The following is a 23,239-nucleotide window of genomic DNA, read 5'->3' on the forward strand; positions in this document are numbered from 1 at the left end:
GCAATATGGTTCCAAATCAGGATGTTGTGTGACTCGGAGGAGAGCTTGCAGGTGGTGGTGTTCCCATGCATCTTCTGCCCGTGTCCCTCTGGATGGTAGAAATTGCAGGCTTGGAAGGTGCCTTTTTTAAATTCATTCATGGGATGTGGGTTTCGCTCGCCAGGCCAGCATTTATTGCCCACCCCTAGTTGCCCTTGAGAAGGTGGTGATGAGCTGCCTTCTTGAACCATTGCAATCAATGTGGTATAGGTACACCCACAGTCCTGTTAGGAAGGGAGTTCCAGGATTTTGACCCAGTGACAGTGAAGGAACCCGACGATATATTTCCAAGTCAGGATGGTAAGTGGCTTGGAGGGGAACTTCCAGGTGGTGGTATCCCCATCTATCTGCTGCCCTTGTCCTTGGATGGTAGTGGTCGTGGGTTTGGAAGATGCTGTCGAAGGAGTCTTGGTGAATTCCTGCAGTGCATCTTGTAAACCATTGCTATAGTTCGTCGGTGGTGGAGGGAGTGAATGTTTGTGGATGGGGTGCCATTCAAGTGGGCTGCTTTGTCCTGGATGGTGTCAGGCTTCTTGAGTGTTGTTGGAGCTGCACTCATCCAGGCAAGTGGGGAGTATTCCATCACACTCCTGACTTGTGCCTTCTAGGTGGTGGACAGGCTTTGGGGAGTCAGGAGGCGAGTTACTCATCGCACGATTCCCAGCCTCTGACCTGCTCTTGTAGCCACAGTATTTATATGGCTAGTCCGGTTCAACTGCTGGTTGATACTAACCCCCAGGATGTTGATAGTGGGGGATTCAGTGATGGTAATGCCATTGAACATCAAGAGGCGATGGTTGGATTCTCTCTTGTTGGAGATGGTCATTGCCTGACACTTCTGTGACGTGAATGTTACTTGCCACTTGTCAGACCAAGCTAGGATATTTTCCAGATCTTACTGCATTTGGACATGGACTGCTTCAGTATCTGAGGAGTCGCGAATGGTGCTGAACATTGTGCAATCATCAGCAAACATCCCCACTTCTGACCTTATGATGGAAGGAAGGCCATTGATGAAGCAGTGAAGATGGCTAGGCCTAGGCCACTAGCCTGAGGATCTCCTGCAGTGTTGTCCTGGTGCTGAGATGACTGACCTTCAACAATCACAACCATCTTCCTTTCTGCTAGTTATGACTCCAACCAGCGGAGAGTATTCCCTCTGATTCCCATTGACTCCAGTTTTGCTAGTGCTCCTTGATGCCACACTTGGTCAAACGCGTCCTTGATGTTAAGAGCAGTCACTCTCACCTTACCTCTTGAATTCAGCTCTTTTGTCCATGTTTGAACCAAGACTATGATGAGGTCAGGAGCTGAGTGATCCTGGCAGAACCCAAACTGAGCATCAGTGAGCAGGTTATCGCTAAGCAAGTGCCGCTTGATAGCACTGTTGATGACCCCTTCCATTACTTTACTGATGATCGAGAGTAGACTGATGGAGCGGTAATTGTCTGGGTTGGATTTGTCCTGCTTTTTGTGTACAGGACATAGCTGGGCAACTTTCCACATAGCTGGGTAGGTGCCAGTGTTGTAGCTGTACTTGGAACATCTTAGCTCGGGGCGCAGCAAGCTCTGGAGCACAAGTCTTCATAGAGTTTGCAGTATCCAGTGCCTACAGCTGTTTCTTGATATCACATGGAGTGAATCGAGCTGGCTGAAGACTAGCATCTGTGATGCTGGGGACCTCCGGATGAGGCCGAGATGGATCATTCACTCGGCACTTCTGGGTGAAGATTGTAGCAAATGTTTCAACCTCAACTGTTGCACTGATATGCTGGGCTCCTCCATCATTGAGGATGGGGTTAATTGTGAAGCTGCCTCCTCCAGTGAGTTGTTTAATTGTCCACCAACATTCACGACTGGATGTGGCAGGACTGCAGAGCTTGGGTCTGATCTGTTGGTTGTGGGATCGCATAGCTCTGTCTGTCACTTGCCGCTGATGCTTTGTGGTACGCAACGTATTAGCTTCAGCAGGTTGACACCTCATTTTTAGGTATGCCTGGTGCTGGTCCTGGTATGGCCTCCTGTGCTCTTCATTGAACCAGGGTTGATTCCCTGGCTTGATGGTAATGGTAGAGTGGGGGATATGCAGGGCTATGAGGTTACAGGTTGTATTCGAGTACAAATCTGCTGCTGCTGATGGCCCAAAGCGCTTCATGGATTCCCAGCCTTGAGTTGCTAGATCTGTTCGAAATCTATCCCATTTAGCACGATGGTAGTGTCACACAACGCGATTGAGGGTATCCTCAATGTGAAGGCGGGACTTTGTCTCCACACAAAAATGCAGTGGTCACTCCTACCGATACTGTCATGGACAGATGCATCTGCAGCAGGCAGGTTGGTGAAGATGAGGTCAAGTATGTTTTTTCCCTCTTGTTGGTTCCCTCACCACCTGCCACAGACCCAGTCTAGCAGCTACGTCCTTTAGGACTTGACCAGCTTGTTAGTAGTGGTGCTGCCGAGCCACTCTTGGTGATGGACATTGAAGTCCCCCACCCAGAGTACATTGTGTGTCTATGCCACCCTCAGTGCTTCGTCCAAGTGGTGTTCAACATGGAGGAGCACTGATTCATCAGCTGACAGAGGGCAGTACATAGTAATCATCAAGAGGTTTCCTTGCCCATGTTTCACCTGATGCCATGAGACTTCATGGGGTCCGGAGTCGATGTTGAGGACTCCCAGGGCAACTCCCTCCCAACTGTATAATGTGCTGCCACCTCTGCTGGGTCTGTCCTGCCGGTGGGACAGGACATACCAGGGATGGTGATGGTGGTGTCTGGGACATTGTCTGTATGATATTCTGTGAGGATGACTATGTCAGGCTGTTGCTTGACTAATCTGTGAGGCAGCTCTCCCAGTTTTGGCACTAGCCCCCAGATGTTAGTTTTGCAGAGTCGACAGGGCAGAGATTTCTGTAGTTGTTTCCAGTGTCAACGTTTCCGGGTGGTCCGTTCGGTTTCATTCCTTTTTTGTGACTTTGTAGCGGTTTGATACAACTGAGAGGCCCGCTAGGGCATTTAAGAGTCGACCACATTGCTGTGGGTCTGGAGTCACATGTAGGCCAGACCAGGTGAGGACGACAGATTTCCTTCCCTAAAGGAACAATCGACCATGGTTTCATGGTCATCATCAGACTTTGCGAGACCACTACCCTATGTCTCTGGATTAATAGTCCAGCAACAATACCACTACACCATCGCCTCCCCCTGTTGAAGGAGCCTTGGTGAGTGGCTGTGATCACCTCCTACGGATACTTAACACCTGGACTTAGACTTGAATGACCCCTGAGGCAAGATGCTGCACTGTACTATGGAAGCTTATTTGAACTGAGTGTAGCAGTTCAGGCACCAGAGAGAGATTTTGGCAGCTGCACATTTTATTCACCAGTCTGCTGTAACATTTTCCATGGTAATCTCTCTGCATAGAAGTGGTTTGTAATTCCTGCGTTTTCTTCATTGTTGGTAGAATGAGAACAAACAGCCAGCGTGTGACACATGGCAGAAGCGGTTCGCCAAGGAGCTGACTTGGAAGGTGATGGATGATATTGATGACTCTGAAAGTGACGCTGATGAAGCAGTCTGGAAATGTTATTTCAAGGTATATTGACTCTCATTTAGAAGCCAAGCTTCCATAGTTGTTTTGATAGTTCTGCTCTGAAAGGTTTCAATACTGTACAGAGTATTCAGTGACGTATCTGTGAAACTTACTAGACTAACAGAACTGTGTAACCTACTAGGCTAACAGAACAACACAGAATTACTTGAGTAAGAAAGAGCTCTGTCAAATAAAGTTGTGGCCAGCGTCACTTAGCTTAAATTGCAGAGTGATGTGAAACCTCAAGACGTCAATTGATGTACAAGGTGACTGAATAAAAGTGTAACTGGAAAAATGTGTAAACCTTCAACAAAAGCAAAATACTGTGGATGCTGGAAATCTGAAATAAAAAACAGGAAGTACTTGAAAAACTCAGCAGAGATAAAGTTATATTGGACTCAAAACATGAACCCTGTTTCTCTCTCCACAGATGCTGCCAGACCTGCTGAGTTCTTCCAGCACTTTCTGTTTTTATGTCAACCTTCATCTAGGTACATCTTTGCCTTTTGGTTTGTTGTACACAATAGGTCATCAATAAATCCATGAGTAGTATAGAAGTTGCATTTTTGGCCTTTTTATTTTTGTTTAACTCACCTGATGTGTCATCTTATCTCCAGCTCGGCCGAACCAGGGAAAGCCACACATTTTTCCTTTTTCTCTGTAGTCTGCTGCAACCTGCTTTGAAGGCGTACGAGACAGCGGCGGGTTTGCTTCACAAATTTGACTTGCCAATAGAAGGTACTGTTAGTGTGATTGTTGAACTATAATGATCAGATAATGAATAAAATAAAAGTGTTCAGAACTTGGAGTGGAATTCTGTATGTTTTATAGCCTTTTGATTGTGTCAGTCTGTCAGAAAGTGGTAGAGTGGCAAGCAGGCCCCGCCCCTTTTCTTCCATTTACTCTTCATGATTTTGGAATATCACTAATGATTTTGTGCATTGTGGACTTTGGCTTGGAAGCTGTGGAAATGCCCCTGTTGGGACTGAGAATAATTGGACCCTTTATTTTCCTTCATGATATTCACAATCAGCTCACTGTTGTGCCCATTGGGTAAATCGAAGTGCGAAGGTGTGAAGCCCATAGTGGCTGAGTAAGTGAACCCAACTGTCCAGTATCCCTTTTGTTGGGCTTAAGTGTCTAATTCAGCTTTTCACGCTATTTTTGGAAGTAGCATCCTATGCAGCTCTTGGTTCTGAAATGTCATTAACTCTGAATTGAGATGTACAGAGAATAATATAGCCCTTCTGACAGGATTTACTGAGAAGAGGTTCAAAGCTCATGCATCTTCTGTGCTTTTTTTTCCAGAGCCACAGTGTGTGCTGAAGATGTTGAAGTTTTTGCAGGCACAGGTAGAGGAACAGCATGGTGAGTCAGCCAATACAACATAAATGATTTCAATCAGTAAATTGCTCAAATACCACAGCATATTCACAAGAAGGAATGAATACTGGTGAAGTTGTTATAGCAGACCACAGATGAGAAAAAATGGAATGCCTCTCTTAACTTTAGGTGGCACTGGGAACTTCCTATTGTTGTAGCTTCAGATGTGGGGTATTATCCACTCAGCAGCACTATTCTGATCCAGGATCCAGAAGCGTTTAAGAATTTTGTTGTCCCTGTGGTTTAACACCATTTTGGCGGTTGAAAAATCTAAACAATCAGTAAAGACAAGGCTGAAGCATTTGCAGTCATCTTAAGCCAGAAGTGCTGAGTGGATGATGCATCTTGGCCTCCTCAAGTCCCCATTATCATAGATGCCAGCAGTCTTCAGTCAATTTGATGCACTACACGTATCAAGAAATGGCTGAAGGCATTGGATACAGCAAAGGCTATGTGCCCTGACAACATCCTGGTTGCAGAACTGAAAAATTGTGCACCAGAACTAGCTGCGTCCTTGGCCCGGATGCTCCAGAACAGCTAAAACACTGGCATCTACCCGACATTGTGGAAAATGACCCAAGCATGTTCTAACTTCAGACAAATGCAATCTGGCCAATTACTGCTCCATCAGTTTACTTACAACCATCAGCAAAGTGCTCTCCCCTTGACATTCAATGGTATTTCTATTGTTGAATCCCCCACCATCAACATCCTGGGGGTTACAGTTGACCAGAAACTGAACCGGACCAGTCAGTTAAATACTGTGGCTACAAGACCAGGTCAGAGGCTGGGAATTATACAATGAGTAACTGAGCTCTTGACTCTCCAAAGTCTGTCCACCGCAAGTCAGGAGTAAGATGGATTATTCTCCACTTGCCTGAATGAGTGATGCTCAACACACTCCAAGACAAAAGCAGCCTGCATGATTTGGCACCCCAACCACCGCCTTAAACATTCATTCCCTGTACCAACAGGGCACAGTGGCAGCAGTGTTTACCATCTACGAAATGAACTGCAGCACCTTCTGAACCTGTGACCTCTACCACCTAGAAGAACAAGGGCAGTAGACGCCAGGGAGCACCAGCACCTGTAAGTTCATTTCCAGATCACACACCGTTCTGAATTGAAACTATCTTGCTGTTCCTTTACTGTCACCAGGTCATAAATCTGGAACTCCCTTCTCAATAGCTCTGTCGGTGTACTTACACAAGATAGACTGCAGGGTTCAAGAAGGTGGCTCACCACTGCTTGCTCAAGGGAAATTCGGTATGGGCAATAAATATTGGCTATGCCAGCGAGTGTCACATCCCAAGAATATTTTTCTTTTAAAATGAACAATGTGGCATATTTTTTTGTGAATACAAGTTTGGCTTTGAATGTATGGATCAGTGATGCTTGAGCTAACCTATGTTTTAACATCTTACAGAAAGTGCTACGCTCAGCCTTGCAAACAGTGTTGTAAAGACCTTCAGGGAGTTGGGGGTAAGTGAAATTCTTACTATTCAGGACTTTGCAACAACTCCTTTGATAACAAGTTTATCCGCAAATAGCCAAACCATAATTTAATCCCCTGTTTCTGCTGAGTTATATTATGTCTGTTCTCTACGGAAATTATGCTGGAGATTCCAGCTTCTAAATTGAATTCAATGATTCATGATGGTAGTGTATGTGAATAGTCATCAATTCAGAATGGGATTGGGTGAGTTGCAGTGCTCTGTGGAGCTGAACAACCAGCCACTGCTCAATGTCTGCATATTTATGCAGAAGTAATAGCCACACAACTAAGGTACTGAAGGGCACCTTTTATGTGAACCATGTCCAGCAGTAGTTAGTGCTTGTATGGCTGAGGGAAGAGAAAACATTACAATTCTCACCAATAAATGGGCTGAGATTGTTTAATATGTGAATGTCCATTTTTCGAATCGGGCAGCAGAAGACATTCTATGAATCACAACTGTTTTATTGTTAAACTGTAGTTCAGTACAAATATCAGTTTCCACTCTTCCCTTCTGGATCCTTTCCCTGTCCAGAGAAAAAAAAACCTGACTGGGGAAAATCCCAGCTCTTAAGTATCAGGCTTCAATGAGCATCACCTACAATTTGCCCTGAAGCTTGTCCTGGTTTACTCTTAAAGGCACCTGTACTTCTAACATTGTCAGAGATCAGTGCCAGGTGACTTGGAAGTTTCACAATTTAAGCTTTATTCGATGTATCATTAGTCAGAAATAGTTTGACATTAGAGTAAATGTAAAGCTTAACATTGTAGTTTCTCTCTTTTTAATGGATTTTCTTTTTTCAGAATACCTGTATACCAATCCTTGACATGCGATGGACTAGTAATGTATATGAGTAATTACGGAGGAAACAGTAACCCAAACCGTTTCCTTTCACTTGTAGGTTTTCAAAGAGGAGTCTGGAGAAAAGGGGCCCTTGCTGAAACTCAGTGAAACATTTCAGCAACCTGATAATTTACTGAAGCTCCAACAGTACATTCAACAATTCTCCTGTTGAAAGCACAAGTGGTAAACAGTTCTATACTTTTTCATTTGGTTCAGTTAGATGCAAAGTTTATATCTGGATTTATTGCATCGATGCTCAGAGAGGCCTCCACCTTACATCAGATTGAACTTTTTCAGGTCTTTTGTTCTGGGCTGCTTTACCCTTCCTGATTCATGGTTGAACCCATAATGTGAATGAGAAGTTCAGACGATGTGGTTTTTCACCCTGTATCTTGAAAAGCTGGGCATCAAAACAAATTACAAACTGGAATCATGGTTGTGAGGGAAGCCCTTGTCTTAACTTTCATGAGGAAATTCTTGAAGTTTATGTATATGGCAAAAAGAGGCAGAATTTTGTTTGTTTAAATGGAAAAATCAGAACTCATTTTGTTCTGAATTCACTGATTGTTTTTGATTTTGTATTGGTTAGATGGATTTTGTTGCCTTGTACTGAGTCAGTGCTTCAATAAAATGATGTGAGCAATACATCAGTAAGACCAATCTTCAGTGTCTGTCTTTTATGGAAATATTGAATATTTGAAAGCTCAGCTGTAGTGTTCTTTGGTTTGTGCTGAATTTTCAGTTCTTGAGAATTGTGACCAGGACACAGCTCGTTAGAGGATAGGTAAAAGTCAGTGATTTTGGTGTTTATGCAAACATAAAACTGATTTTATATTTTATCTCACCCCTTCCCTCCAAGATATCAACCTGCATTGGAGTTGCAAATCTTTGGTTTCTTGCTTTCTTCATATGTGAGCTGAAATGGTGAATGTCAGCAGTCTACTTGAATGTAAAAGGAGGGTGGTGGGGCGGGGCAAACCTTCCAGCCAAGACTCGCCTAATTTGGCACACAGCTCAAATATCAGCACATTGTAGCATGCCTCAGTGGAACACAAACCCTGCCTGATTTTTTTCTTTATTCTTTCATGGGATGTGGGCATCGCTGACGAAGCTAGCATTTGTTTCGCTTCCTTAATTGCCTTTGAACTGACTGCCTTGCTTGGCCATTTCAGAGGGATTTAAGAGTCAACCACATTGATATGGATGGGGGTGGAGTCACATTTAGGCCAGACCAGGTAAGGCTGGCAGATTTGCTTCCCGAAAGGACATTAGTGAACCAGATGGGTTTTTACAACAGTCGATGATAGTTCCATGATCATGATTACTGAGGCTAGCTTTCAATTCCAGATTTTATTAATTGAATTTAAATTCCACCAGCTGCCGTGGTGGGATTGAACCCATGTCCACAGAGCAAACTGAAGAAGGATCATATGGACTTGAAACGTCAACTCTGTTTCTCTCTCCACAGATGCTGTCAGACCTGCTGAATTTTTCCAGCATTTTTTGTTTTTGTTTCAGATTTCCAGCATCCGCAGTATTTTGCTTTCATCCCCAGAGCATTAACCTGAACCTCTGGATTACTAGTCCAGTGACATTACCACTATCCCACCTTCTCCCTCATAAACATACTCGCATGCATTCCTAGCACTCATGCTAAAATGCCGCAATGAAGTTGGGATCTTCTGGTCTATGAGTTCAGTACCACAACATTTGGTTGATTTAATAACCAACTGCTTTAAAAATCTTCAAAATACAATAGAATTCAAGTCCAGCTTGTTACAACGTGTTGTGCAATGGACACTAACAAGGTGGCTAAGCTGACTGCCAAGGGTCAGGTGACTTTCGAAAATTCAACACATCAATTTAAGGTTCCGGAGAGTTCCTAATTGAATCACCCGGGGTAGCGTTCTTCCCGTTGAATGGACATATGTAGAAGGAACCCGGCTGTGGAATTCACATTGACTGTTGTTTGTGGTTTACTCCAAACTCATGGATGAACCCATAATTGTGAATGGAAAGTTCAGACGATGTGGTTTTTCACCCTGCATCTTGAAAAGCTGGGCATCAACACAAATTACAAGCTGGAATCATGGTTGTGAGGGAAGCCTATGTCTTAACCTTCATGAGGAAATTCTTGAAGTTTATGTAAAGAGAGAGAATTTTATTTCAGTTTAAATGGAAAAATCAGAACTCATTTTGTTCTGAATTCACTGATTGTTTTTGATTTTGTATTGGTTAGGTGGATTTTGTTGCCTTGTACTGTGTCAGTGCTTGAATAAAATGATGAGTAATACATCAGTAAGACCAATCTTCAGTGTCTGCCTTTTGTGGAAATATATTGGACTTCCAAACTTCATGTCTCCAAATTTGAAATTTAACAAAGGAGAACTGCAGAAAACCAGTTAACCACAAGTAGGTGTGAAAGGCAATCATTTATTTCCATTGTAAAGCAATGGCTTTTAACTTTGAACCATTCTGGGTGGACAAAAACAGTTGATTATGTGACCAAAACAGGCTTCGGAATCCGAAATTCTTTATTATTCCAAGAACGAGAGAGAAATAGCCTGTCTGCAAAGAATTCTATTGCATAATATTAGCTATTGACTAAGGCAGTAACACTGAAGCCTTTTTCAATTTAGAAGCTGCTTTCTCTTAAAAATCCTCCCAATCCGATTCCTAATCCAAGTTCACCTGAAAAGAAACCTGACCTCCTGGTTAAAAAAAACTAAAGGAGACTAACTTTGTGATCTTCTGAACATCCATCTCTCTGAGAGAACGGCAATAATTCCGATATGCAACTCCAGCTATTGAAACCACCTAGACTGCTCTTTCGGAGTGGAACACCTGTTAAGCGTGTTTCACCTGCTACCACTGTTTTCCTCTGACGAGACTGAGCTACTCTTTTGTTTACGACTTGTGAAACTGCACTATTCTCTTCATGTGTATCTTTCTCAAGTGTGTCTGAGTGACGTAGCATTTAGACTTTAGGGGGTGAATGTGTGAATAAACAATCTTTTTTATTTAAACCTATGAAAGTTTGCTGCTGTTATTCAAATTGACTACACACTTGGGGGGCTAAGAGACTAGCACATATCTTTTTCCGAAAAGAAAAGATTGATTATGGACAGCATGGGACAGGGTTTTTCCAGCTCGCCCCTGTTCCTGTTTGTAGCAGTGTGCACTCTTCCCTTGTAGCCGTGTCACTTAGATGAGATGGTGGAGCATGTCAAGCATCAGTGGGATTGGTTTCAGTTCATAAATACATCACGTGGTGGGGTATTTAATTGCACACTGGAAATGAGTCGCCACCTTAAAGAAATATTGTCGTGAGAAAATTATTTCTGACCTCTGGCATGGGGTGTTGCCCTTCATCTTCCACTGAGCAAGATACCAAAATAGCAAAGGTTTGAGTGAATTGATCATTTTGCTTTGGTATTTTATTGGAACAGGTTCTGCAAATCTTCTCTTGTGGGCACCATGTATTTTTTGCATTTGGGAAAAGGAAAGTATTTCAACCAATTCTGTACATTCATATGGAAAGACCCTAAAATAATTCCATTACTGGATCCAATTATTGCTTAAATAATTCCAGGATTTCACCTCTCTTGTATCTGAATGTTGTTCCGTATGTTGTGTGAAGAGCTACCTGATAACACTCCTAAATTTGTCTTTTCGAGTTTCAACTCTTGGTCCTTTATTTTACTTGAGCAGTTTAATTTTTTAGATTTACCTTTCAAATAATCAATCATTCAATCTTGTAAACCTCTAAAAGATCACCTCTCAAGATACCTTATTTTAAGGTTGCAAAGCCGAAATCTCTCCTGTCTTTTGTCATAACTCAGATCTTTCACACGAGGGATCAGTCCTGTGGCTCTTGGCATTGCTTCCATTGTTTGAATATATCTTAGTGATCAAAACTGGACAGTACTTGAGGTGTGGTCTGTACAGAGCACTGTACACGTTGATCACTATCCTCCTGTGGTTGGTAATGCATTGCAATTCAGTCTTCTCTTCATTTTGTTAATTGCTGTTCCACATTGCTTGGATATGTTGTCTGTTAGGACTTGTAGGTCTCTCTTAGCTTCATCCTTGACAATTTCAATCTTAGTCATGTGTGTGTTGTTCATTTTCTTTCCCTCCGTGGGCTTGGGTGCTCTGACAATCCTTTCAGTGATGCCATTGGGAGCTAGTTGCTCCTAGTAAGGACACCCATGGTGGCATAGTCGGGATGGAGTTGCCCTGGGAGTCATCAACATCAGCTCCAGACCCCATGAAGTCTCATGGCGTCAGGTCAAGCATGGGTAAGGAAATCTCCTGCTGATTACCACGTAATGCACCCCAGCAGCTAATGAATCAGTGCTCCATATTGAACACCACTTGGAGGGAGCACTGAGGGTGGCGAGGGTGCAGAATGTACTCTTAGTGATGGACATTGAAGTCCCCCACCCAGAGTGGCTCGGTAGCACCACTATTGATCCAGCTGACCGAGTCCGAAAGGACATAGGTGCTAGACTGAGTCTGCGGCAGGTGGTGAGGGAACCAACAAGAGGGAAAAACATACTTGAACTCATCCTCACCTACTTGCCTGCCGCAGAGGCAGCTGTCCACAACAGTATCGGTAGGAGTTACCACCTCACAGTTGTTGTGGAGACGAAGTACCATCTTCACATTGAGGATACCTTCAATCATGTTGTGTAGCACTACCACTGTGCTAAATGGGATAGATTTCCAACACATATAGCAATTCAAGACCTGAGCAGCAGAATCGTATTCAACCATAATCTGTAACCTCGTGGCCTAGCATATCCCCCACTCTACCACCACCACCAAGCCAGGGGATCAAACCTGCTTCGATGAAGAGTGCAGAAGGGCATGTCAGCAGCAGCATCAGGCATACCTGAAAATGAGGTGACAACCTGGTGAAGCTACAACACAGGATGACTTGCATGTCAAACAGCCTAAGCAACAAGTAATAGACAGAACTAAGTGATTCCACAATCAACGGATCAGATCTAAGCTCCGCAGTCCTACCACATCCAGTCGTGAATGGTGGTGGACGATTAAACAACTCACTGGAGGAGGAAACTCCATAAATATCCCAATCCTCAATGATAGGGGAAGTCCAGCACATCAATGCAAGAGATAACGCTGAAGCATTTGCAACAATCTTCAGCCAGAAGTACCGAGTGGATGACCATCTCGGCCTCCTCCGGAGGTCCCCAGCATCACAGATGCCAGTCTTCAGCCAATTCGATGCACTCCACGTGATATCAAGAAACGGCTGAGGGCACTAGATACTGCAAAGGCTATGGGTCCCTGACAACATTCCGGCAATAGTACTGAAGTCTTGTGCTCCAGAGCTGGCAGTGTCCCTAGCCAAGGTGTCCCAGTACAGCTAGAAGACTGGCACCTACCCGGTAATGTGGAAAATTGCCCAGGTATGTCCTGTACACAAAAAGGACAAATCCAACCTGGCCAATTATCGTCCCATCAGGCTACTCTCCGTCACCAGTAAAGTGATGGAAAGGGTAATCAACAGCGCTATCAAGTGGCACTTGCTTAGCAAATAACCTGCTCACATACGTTCAGTTTGGGTTCCGTCTGAGCCGCTCAGCTCCTGACCTCATTACAGCCTTGGTTCAAACATGGACAAAAGAGCTGAACTCCAGAGGTGAGGTGAGAGTGATTGCGCTTGACACCAAGGCAGCATTTGACCGAGTGTGCATCAAGATGTCTTAGCAAAATTGGACTCAATGGTAATCAGAGGGAAACTCTCTGCTGGTTGGAGTCATACCTAGCACAAAGTAACATGGTTGTGGTTTTGGAGGTCAATCATCTCAGTTCCAGGACATCAATCCAGTAGTTCATCAGGGTAGTGTCCTAGGATCAACCATCTTCAGCTATTTGATTAATGACCTTCCTTCCATCATAAGGTCAGAAGTGAGGATGCTCGCTGAGGATTGCACGATGTTCAGCACCATTTGCAACTCCTGAGATACTGAAGCAGTCCATGTCCAAATGCAGCAAGACCTGGACAATATCCAGGCTTGGGCTGACGAATGGCAAATAACATCCACGCCACACAAGTGCCAGGCAATGAGCACCTCCAACAAGAGAGAATCGGATCATTTCCCTTCACATTCAATGGCATTACCATTGCTGAATCCCCCACTATCAACATCCTGGGGCTTACCATTGTCCAGAAGCTGAACTGGACTAGCCATATAAATACTGTGGCTACACAAGCAGGTCAGAGGCTAGGAATCCTGCAGCGAGTAACTCACCTCCTGACTCACCGAAGCCTGTCTACAAGGCACAAGTCAGGAGTGTGATGGAACACTCTCCACTTGCCTGGATGAGCACAGCTCCAACAAACTGAAGATGTTTGACACCATCCAGGACAAAGCAGCCCACAAACATTCGTTCCTTCTACCACTGACAAACAGTGGCAGTAGTGTGTACCATCTACAAGATGCATTGCAGGAACTCACCAAACCTCCTGTGACAGCACCTTCCAAACCCATGACCACTACCATCTAGAAGGACAAGGACAGCAGATAGATGGGGACACCACCACCTGGAAGTTCTCCTCCAAGTCACTCACCATCCCACCTTGGAAATATATCACCGTTCCATCACTGTAACTGGGTCAAAATCCTGGAACTCCCTCTCTAACAACACTGTGGGTATACCTACACCACATGGACTGCAGCGGTTCAAGAAGGCAGCTCACCACCACTTTCTCAAAGGCAATTAGGGATGGGCAATAAATGTTGGCCTAGCCAGCAATGCCCACATCTCATTTATGAATAATGAAAAAAAGTTACAGATAATCTTGATTTAATCCTAGAACAGTTTCATTTTGAGTTTGTAATAATGTCATGCATGATGCTTCAGTTGAACAATGTGTTGGAGACTGCAGTACAAGCACTTGCATGTGTAAGACTCAACAATTAATGTTTGAAAGAATGTTTTACTTGTTTTGCTTGTTTCATGATCTGAGAATGTCTCAGTCCACTTCGCATCCAACCAAGTATTTTTGAAATGTAGTGACCGTTGTAGTGAAAGTTGGAGGCTAATTTGTGCATAGCAAGGTTGCACAAACAGAAAAATGTTCGATGACCAGACAACACCAAGAAAACCATCTGCTCTCTGGATACTGCTTTTATATTCACACAATAGGGCAATTGAGCCGTGCTCTACTCTCATTCAAAAAGATGTTAAACTGAGGTCCCATCTGTGCTCTCAATTGGATGTCATTGCATGATGTAGAAATCTACTGCAATCTATTTTTCTCCATAATGTCTAGATCAATAATGGAATTCCTTCATTAAAATAAAAAAAAACTACAGTCTCTGGGAATTAGGAATTTATATTTACTAAAGCTCCATATACACAATACAGCAAAAAAACTATTTATTTTAAATAGCATTTTATTTACCATGCTTAGTTAATCTTCAAATCACATGATTCTGAATGTTTCATTTCTCATTAAAGTGTATGTTGTAGCACCAGAACACAATCAGACTACTGCCTCTTCAAACAAGTGTTCCGCTGGAAGTAATCTAACTCTATTTCCTCTCATGTTCTGGCCAATATCCACAGAAAGGTGTTCCATATTGTCAGACAAATCAGCCTGCAAAACAAATGTGTTTCTTGAGTTTAAATTTGTGTTTCACTTTTAGTGCAAATGGTTTCTGATTGTATACTTTAAGCAGTTTGTAACTGACCAGAGATCTTCACCCCCACTTGCATTTTTACCGTGGATTTTTGTTCCATCCATTAAGGCCTCCAGCTCATGTCAGTGTTATATTAAAAATATACATGATCAATTAAAATTATTAATTATTTAAACCATGGTAACCATTATTTTTAGATTTATCTATTTGGTGCCATGGGGAAGAATGTACTGTATAGTTCCAAAACCCAGAGAATTGCTGAACTCTATTGAACAGCCAGATCTTGGTAAATCTAATCCCATTTGTCAGCTGCTTTTTAAATTGAATTCAATTTCCATCTAATGTTGCAGAGCATCTCAGTTTAACACTCTGAGCCACCTACATGCACTCAAATATTGATTGAGTTTGGAGCACCACTGTCCTACATTTCAATGTTTAGGCCCAGTTTCTGAACATTTCTCTGACTTTTTTGACAAGCTTTTCTTGTAAAAAGTAGCAAGTAATCTGTGTTTGTTATGTCAATTCCTCCCAAAATTGACAATAAACTAGGCAGCAATTCTGAGTGAGAATCTAAGTAAACATGGAATGAGAAAAGACCATTTTTCTCTCAGTGCATATAGAATCTACCTCTTGTGAACTCAGCTCCACCCATTAATCTGAGGGAAGGTTCTTCTCCAATAATCCTCAAAGGCAATACTCCAGCAGCTGCTTACATCTATACATATCCATTGTTTAAACTGGTTTACTGTCATCTGGACACACTCTGTCCCCAACAGCACATCTGGGTATTATTCAAATATTTGCAATTAAAAATAACTTGATACCTTCTATGAATGCAATCTGAAACCCTAAATGATAACGTTCCTTAAGGTTCCAATTTCATCTATTTCACATTCCACGGTGTCTCCACGCTGCAAGAAATTCAAATAAAATGAGCCATTGAAGTTGGTGACACTTTAAAGAGCTTTTGAGTATTACAAAATTAAACAAACATATTACGAACAGGGATTGTAAAATGACAGGTTTGCTCATTGTCATTACGCTGTAGAATCCAGATAATTTTGAACTTAATGGGTCAGTCACTCCACTGATCTTTCCAGTCAGTACTTCTAGGCTTCAGGTTCATGAAACAAATGACTCCATGATCCTTTCATTCAACGAGAGGATTCATTCCAAACATGCTTTTTCAAAGGCATTTCAGATTGGCCATTCCTGTTTAAGTCACTTGCCCTGCTCCAATACCTGGTTTATGGAAGGCCTTCCATAAATAAACTCCAAAGTAAATTAAAATCACACTCCATCACAGTGTATTTTTCAATTAATTGTGCACATTGGTAGGTTTTTTTGTAAAGAGACTCATCGATATCATCCCTCTCTCGATTTGTATGATGGAAACTTTGCCCAGCACATCGTTCCTACATTCACCTTCTCAAACTTCTGTGTTCTTGTGAATGACTGGTGGCAGGTGCTGTTCACACACCTTTCGGCAATAAACTGTTTACTCCACTGCCCTTAGACTTTGCTTGTATTCCTACCTAGTGGAATTTCTTTTGCTTCAGACATTGGTTTTCACACTTACATCCATCTCCTGGAGCTCAATGTGGGTTTCAGACTCTCTTGCCCTCTTTGTGGACAGCCAGCCAGTGCTCTCTACAAGACTCAATTTCTTATGTAGACAAGTCATCTGGGTGGGAGTGGGGGGTGCACTATCTTTAAACAGACTTTGATGCAGGAGTTCCTCGGGGAGGTATTGTTGACCCAACCATCTTCAGAACCAGTTCTGAAGAAGAGTCATACGGACTCAATGTTAACTCTGTCTTTCTCTCCACAGATGCTGCCAGACCTGCTGAGTTTTTCCAGCACTTTTTGTTTCTGTATCTTCAGCTGCTTCATTAGTGATCCTTCCTATTTAATAGAGCTTATGGAATCATATCTTATCCAAGTTGCACATTATTCTGACTTGCCACGTTCCAAGAACAACTTTTAAAAAATCTGCCAGGGTAGCAAAAGGGCATTATAATGGGCATTATAATTGGCATCAGTTCTCTATGGCAAAAGAGGAAAATGTCAGCCAAGATTTTGGATCTCACCATGATTCAGAGGCACTTGCTGGAAAGTGTCCACATGGACATCAGGTGTCAATAGGATTATACCCTGCCGTGTTGCTCCCTTTTATCAAATAAACCATTGACATTCGCCTTCACAGCTCATAAATTATTAACGCTCATTTGGATGAGACAGCAGAATGTGGAACATTATCAACTTTTGTGAAACATTTTATTGGTGTTGAAATGGAGAGATGCTTGAATTTGGATTTATATTGTGCTTCACTACACCTCTCAAATGTTTCAAAGCACTTCATGCACAATGAATAACTTGGTGAAGTCATTCATTATTTAGAAGAGTAAAGAATCAGCTACTTACTTTGAGAAACACAGGTGGTTTCCTAAATACTCCGACTCCAGATGGTGTTCCAGTTAAGAAAACATCTCCTGGATACAGGGTCACAAACCTGAAGAAACATGGCAACAAGTAGAAACAGTGGAAATGGTGTTCTGATAACAAAAAAAGCAATACATTGCAAATGGCTTTTTGGCACTCACTGCTAATAGTGATCAGGTGCCCATGTGGATCAAAACCCACTCATATTGAGCATTCTTTTTTCCTATCAGTTTTACTGTTCAGTTTGTGTTGAGAAGGAAGAATTCCTAAAGATGAAATTCAAGTGTTTGTGATTACCTACTCTCATGTTGAACTCTTCCTCATGTTGCAACTTTATTGAAACCTTTAAGGTCCTGAGGGTCTTGACAGGAGGAATGTGGAGAGGATGTTTCCTCTCGTGGGAGAATCTAGAACTAGGGGTCACTGTTTAAAAATAAGGGGTAATTCATTAAAGACATGAGATTTTTTTCTCTGAGAGTCATGAGTCTTTGGAACTCGCTTCCTCAAAAGGTGGTGGAAGCAGATTCTTTGAATATTTTTAAGGCAGACCTAGATAGATTCTTGACTAACAAGGGAGTGAAAGGTTATTGGGGATAGGCAGGAATGTGGGGTTAAGGTTACAGTCAGATCAGCCATGATCTTATTGAGTGGCAGAGCAGGTTCACGGTGACAAGTGGCATGCTCCTGCTCCAAATTCATATGTTCCTAAGTTCTTCCTTGGCCTGTCCTTAAGCAGTTGAGGTTGTTCCACTTTTCCGTGGAAGGTTGAAACCTGGGATTTGGCAACATGGGTAACTTACCAAGTTGTGGTTAGTGATGTTTGCAGTCAATGGCTCAAATTGTGACTGTGGCCATTCAAGTTGGACCATCACCCACATGCACAACTTCTTCTCTGACAGATCCATTTCTGATCATAACCATTCACAGCTGAAGCCTTGAATGGATTGTTAGCCTCAATGTCAAATAACTGTATCTCCAGCCATATGAAAAAAACCTACTCTCAGAGCTGTTCAAATCAATTGTAACAAAAAAATAACTTGCACATCTTCATGTTGTTCCAAGACATTTACAGTCAATTGATTACTTTATTGATGTGTAATCATTGTTTTTATTTGTTGCTAAACACAGCAATTTATGCATGGCAGGGTCTCACAGAAATGAGATTAATGACCAATTTATCTGTTTTGGCAGTGTGCACCATGGGTTAAATTTGATAGGGATCTTTTATCCATAAGTTGAACAGACCTTACTTGAACATATTGTTAGGGGAAAATTAAAACTGCTAAATGAGAACACTAAGAATTTACTGAAGAGCACTTAAAATCTCCAAGCAGCCATGGATGCTAAACCTAATGACAGCTGAGGGTAAGCAGATGTATATTGCACACAAAGGGGCCTTGAGTTTGTGTGATTTGCACAGTTTCAAGAGATGAGTTAATGTCCAGTCACAGGCAGAACCATTCAAGTGGTGCAACGATGCGGTGAAGCCTGGAGAGCTGGACTGGAGATAAAACATAACATAAAGTTAGACTAGGTAAACTCCTCTCTCAGATAGGGATGGGGCAGATGGGTTAGCTTAGATGTGGGAGGACATACAAAGACAAGAGAGGGCTTTGATGAAACACAAACAGTTCTGAGTTATGAGAATCAAGGTCTTTGCATATGTGTTTTAATTTTGATTGGATAATATAATTATGTATACATGTTTTAGAATAATTGGTTAGCAGAATCACATGTTTATGTACTCAATAGAATAGTTTTAATGTGGTACCTGTGTGTAGGATACCGATTGGATATATTCAAATATACTCAAATGTATTGTGATAAGAAAAAGTACAAAAGTAGTGAAATGTAATCAATCAGAGAGCTGTTGGGTCTTCCTTCTTAGGAATGATTGCGGCTCCCTTGCATATGCTTGAATAAAACCGGTAAAAGAAGCCTGAGTCTCTGTGGTTGTTGTGTGATCGGGGATTGTAGTTTTACCTCTTCAACTGGCCTATGTGGTAGCTGCTGGAGAGGAGGAAATACCCTCTTCAATATCATCTGAAAGACAACACCTCGAACAATGCAGCACTGCCTCTGCACCACAGTAAAGTATAACCAAATTATATTGTCATCTGTGAGTCTGAGAAATATTTAGAGCTGTGGTGATTTGTACAGTTGGCACCTCCTGGTTTTCGACTAAATGGTGTCCTGTGCGCTTTAAATTGGAAATGAGAAAGGGAGAACATAGGTTGCTGTGATAACATGAGCATTCCATAAAGTGGTCTTTACAGCTGAACATGGTGTAAATGAGGCTTGTTCAATCTGCGACTTGCTGGCCGGATTGTGGCTCCCAAAGCCATTCTATGGAGCCCCTGGAGCCACTGTTCAAAATGCTGGTAAAACAGGTAAATTAAGTTGAAAATTCTGCAAGGGGCTGCTCCTCCAATCATAGGGTATTACTCTTCTGCTTTTACTGCTGATAAGCTCACTGATGAGATGATGCGCGTGTGGGAGAAAATAAAATCTCTGATTGGATTAGCAGAGATCATCACCAGTGCTAAGGATACTGGGGGAGAGAGAGAGGGAGGATTTCAACACGGGAAGAATAGATAGAAGGTGCTGCAGGACCCAGGGAGCGAGAAGGTGCTACGGAGCCCGGGGCGAGAGGAGAGAGGGGCTGCAGGGCCCAGGGAGACCGAAAGGCTGTGGAGCTGGGGCTGAGGAAGAGAGACAGGCTGCGGAACCCGGGGGGGGGGGAGAGAGAGCGCGTGCGTGAGAGAGGCTGCAGGGCCCAGTGGTGGGGGGGGAGGCGCTGTGGGGCCCGGGGACAGAGCGAGGCTGCTGGGCCTGGGAAGTGAGAGCGAAGCTGCAGGGCCTGAAGAGAGAGATCGAGGCTGCGGGGCTCGGGGAGAGGGAGAGAGGCTCTGCAGGGCCCGGAGAGAGATCGAGGCTGCGGGGCTCGGGGAGAGAGAGAGAGGCGCTGCAGAGAGGCGCTGCAGGGCCCGGAGAGAGCGAGGCTGCGGGGCCCAGGGACAGAGAGAGAGTGCGAATCCCCAGGAGAGAGTGAGAGAAAGGCTGCAGGACTCGGGGCGAGTGCAACGCTTTGGGACCCGGGGAGGAAGACTGAGAGTGAGGTTGCGGGTCCCAGAGAAGAAAGGAGAGAGAGAGAGCAGGAGGCTGTAGGGCCCGGGAAAAGAGAGAGAGCGAGGTTGCAGGGCCTGTGAAGAAAGAGAGAGAGCATGAGGCTGTACAGCCCGGGGGGTGGGGCCCGGGGAGAGAGAGAACGAGGCTGCGGGGCCTGGGGAGAGATCGCGAGGCTGCGGGGCCCAGGGAGAGAGCGAGACTGCGGGGCCCAGGGGGAGAGAGAGAGAGTGAGACTGCGGGGCCCGGGGAGAGAGACAGAGCGAGACTGCAGGGCCCAGGGAGAGAGAGAGAGCAAGACTGCGGGGCCCAGGGAGAGAGAGAGAGTGAGACTGCGGGGCCCAGGGAGAGAGAGCGAGACTGCCGGGCCCAGAGAGAGAGAGAGCGAGGCTGCGGGGCCCGGGGAGAGAGACTGCGGGGCCCGGGGAGAGAGGGAGAGCGAGACTGCGGGGCCCAGGGAGAGAGAGAGAGCGAGACTGCCGGGCCCAGGGAGAAAGAGAGCGAGGCTGCGGGGCCCGGGGAGAGAGACTGCGGGGCCCGGGGAGAGAGAGAGAGAGCGAGACTGCGGGGCCCAGGGAGAGAGAGAGAGCGAGACTGCGGGGCCCAGGGAGAGAGAGAGAGCGAGACTGCAGGCCCAGGGAGAGAGAGAGACAGCGAGGCTGCGGGGCCCGGGGAGAGAGACTGCGGAGCCTGGGGAGAGAGCGAGCGAGACTGCAGGGCCCTGGGAGAGAGAGAGTGAGACTGCGGGGCCCGGGGACTGAGAGAACGAGGCAGTGGGGCCCGGGTGGAGAGAGAGAGCGCAAAGCGGTGGGGCCCCAAGAGAGCGAGACTGCGGGGCCCAGGGAGAGAGAGAGTGATAGAGCGAGGTGGTGGGGCCCGAGGGGAGAGAGAGAGAGAGAAGTAGAGAGACAGAGCACGAGGCGGCGGGGCCCAGGGAGAGAGAGAGCGAGATGGCGGGCCCGGGGAGAGAGAGAGAGAGAGTAAGGTGACGGGTCCTGGGGAGTGAGAGAGAGAAAGAGAGAGTGAGGTGGTGGGGCCCGGGGAGAGAGAGAGAGCTAGGCAGCGCCTAGAGAGTGAGACACAGAAAGAGCAAGGCTGCGGGGCCCGGGGGGAGAGAGAGAGCGAGGCTGCGGGACCTGGGGAAAGAGAGAGCGAGGCTGCGGGGCCCGGGGAGAGAGAGAGAGCAAGATTATGTGGTCCGGGGAGAGAGAGAGTGATAGAGCGAGGTGGTGGGGCCCGGGGGTAGAGAGAGACCGCGAGGTGGTGGGGCCCAGGGGGAGAGAGAGAGAGCGATGCGGCGGGGGCCAGGGAGAGAGAGATAGAGTGAAGCACTGGGGCCCGGGGAGAGAGAGAGAGAGATATGGCGAGGCAACAGGTCCAGGGGAGAGAGAGAGAGAGAGAATGAGCGAGAGAGAGATAGAACGAGGCAGCAGGGCCCAGGAGGAGAGAGAGAGAGAGAGAGGGGGAGAGCACGAGGCGGCAGGGCCCAGGGGGAGAGAGATAGAGCGGGGCCCGGGGGGAGAGAGATAGAGTGAAGCAGCTGGGCCCGGGGGAGGGACAGAGAGAGCGAAAGAGAGAGCGCGCGAGGTGGGGGCCAGGGAATGAGAGAGAGAGAGAGCGAGGCGCCGGGGCCCAGGAGGAGAGAGATGGCGGGGCCTGGAGGGGGGAGAGAGAGAGGTGGCTGGGCCCAGGGAGTTAGAGAGAGAGAGGCGGCAGGGCCAAGGGAGTGAGAGAGAGAGAGAGCGAGGCAGCAGGGCCCAGAGAGTGAGAGAGAGAGAGAGGCGGCGGGCCTGGGGAGTGAGAGAGAGAGTGAGGCGGTAGGGCCTGGGGGGAGAGAGAGAGCGAGGCAGCTGGGCCCAGGGAGTGAGAGAGAGAGAGAGGCGGCGGGACTGGGGAGTGAGAGAGAGTGTGAGGCGGTGGGCCCGGGGAGTGAGAGAGAGTGAGAGAAAGAGCGAGGCGGCAGGGCCCCGGGGGGAGAGAGAGAGCGAGGCGGTGGGGCCTGGGGAGAGAGAGAGAGAGTGAGGCGGCTGGGCCTAGGGAGTGGAAGAGAGAGAGCGAGGCGGCAGGTCCTGGGGAGTGAGAGAGAGCGAGGCGGCTGGGCCTAGGGATGAGTGAGAGTGAGGTGGCGGGACCTGGGGAGTGAGAGAGAGAGTGAGGCGGCGGGGCCCGGGGTGGGGGGGAAGAGAGAGAGAGAGCGAGGCGACGGGACCCAGGGGGAGAGAGAGAGAGAGCAAGGCGACGGGGCCCAGGGGCAGAGAGAGAGAGAGCGAGGCAGCGGGGCCCAGGGAGTGAGACAGAGAGAGAGCGAGGCAGCGGGGCCCAGGGAGTGAGAGAGAGAGCGAGGCGGCAGGGCCTGGCGGGAGAGGGAGTGATAGAGCGAGGCAGCGGGGCCCGGAGAGTGAAACAGAGAGCGAGGCGGCAGGGCCCGGCGGGAGAGGGAGAGATAGAGCGAGGCAGCGGGGCCGGGGGGAGAGAAAGAGAGAGAGAGTGAGGCGGTAGGGCCTGGGGGGAGAAAGAGAGCGAGGCGGCAGGTCCTCGGGAGTGAGAGAGAGAGAGTGAGGCGGCTGGGCCCAGGGAGTGAGAGAGAGCGAGGCTGCGGGGCCCGGGGGGAGAGAGAGCGAGGCTGCGGGGCCCAGGGAG

General features: G+C 46.0%; 2 protein-coding genes across 3 annotated transcripts in view; one reads left to right on the top strand and one right to left on the bottom strand.

Annotated features, from left to right (window-relative positions):
* Positions 1-8,365, top strand: part of LOC144694874 (glycerol-3-phosphate acyltransferase 1, mitochondrial-like) — a 49,051-nt gene extending 40,686 nt beyond the window's left edge. The window contains exons 18-22 of the mRNA XM_078565535.1: positions 3,502-3,633; positions 4,248-4,368; positions 4,939-4,998; positions 6,440-6,495; positions 7,411-8,365. Of these exons, the coding sequence (XP_078421661.1) occupies positions 3,502-3,633; positions 4,248-4,368; positions 4,939-4,998; positions 6,440-6,495; positions 7,411-7,524 (483 nt within the window). The 3' untranslated portion in view covers positions 7,525-8,365. The remainder of the gene's footprint in view (positions 1-3,501; positions 3,634-4,247; positions 4,369-4,938; positions 4,999-6,439; positions 6,496-7,410) is intronic.
* A 6,400-nt stretch (positions 8,366-14,765) lies between these two features.
* Positions 14,766-23,239, bottom strand: part of fahd2a (fumarylacetoacetate hydrolase domain containing 2A) — a 31,308-nt gene continuing 22,834 nt past the window's right edge. For both annotated transcript variants that reach the window (XM_078565538.1, XM_078565536.1), the window contains exons 7-9: positions 17,456-17,543; positions 15,856-15,942; positions 14,766-14,988 (exon numbers count right to left, since the gene is read on the bottom strand). In XM_078565538.1, the coding sequence (XP_078421664.1) occupies positions 15,880-15,942; positions 17,456-17,543 (151 nt within the window). In that variant the 3' untranslated portion in view covers positions 14,766-14,988; positions 15,856-15,879. The remainder of the gene's footprint in view (positions 14,989-15,855; positions 15,943-17,455; positions 17,544-23,239) is intronic.

The sequence above is a fragment of the Cetorhinus maximus genome, chromosome 20 (assembly GCF_964194155.1).
Source record: "Cetorhinus maximus chromosome 20, sCetMax3.hap1.1, whole genome shotgun sequence".
Lineage (NCBI taxonomy): Eukaryota > Metazoa > Chordata > Chondrichthyes > Lamniformes > Cetorhinidae > Cetorhinus > Cetorhinus maximus.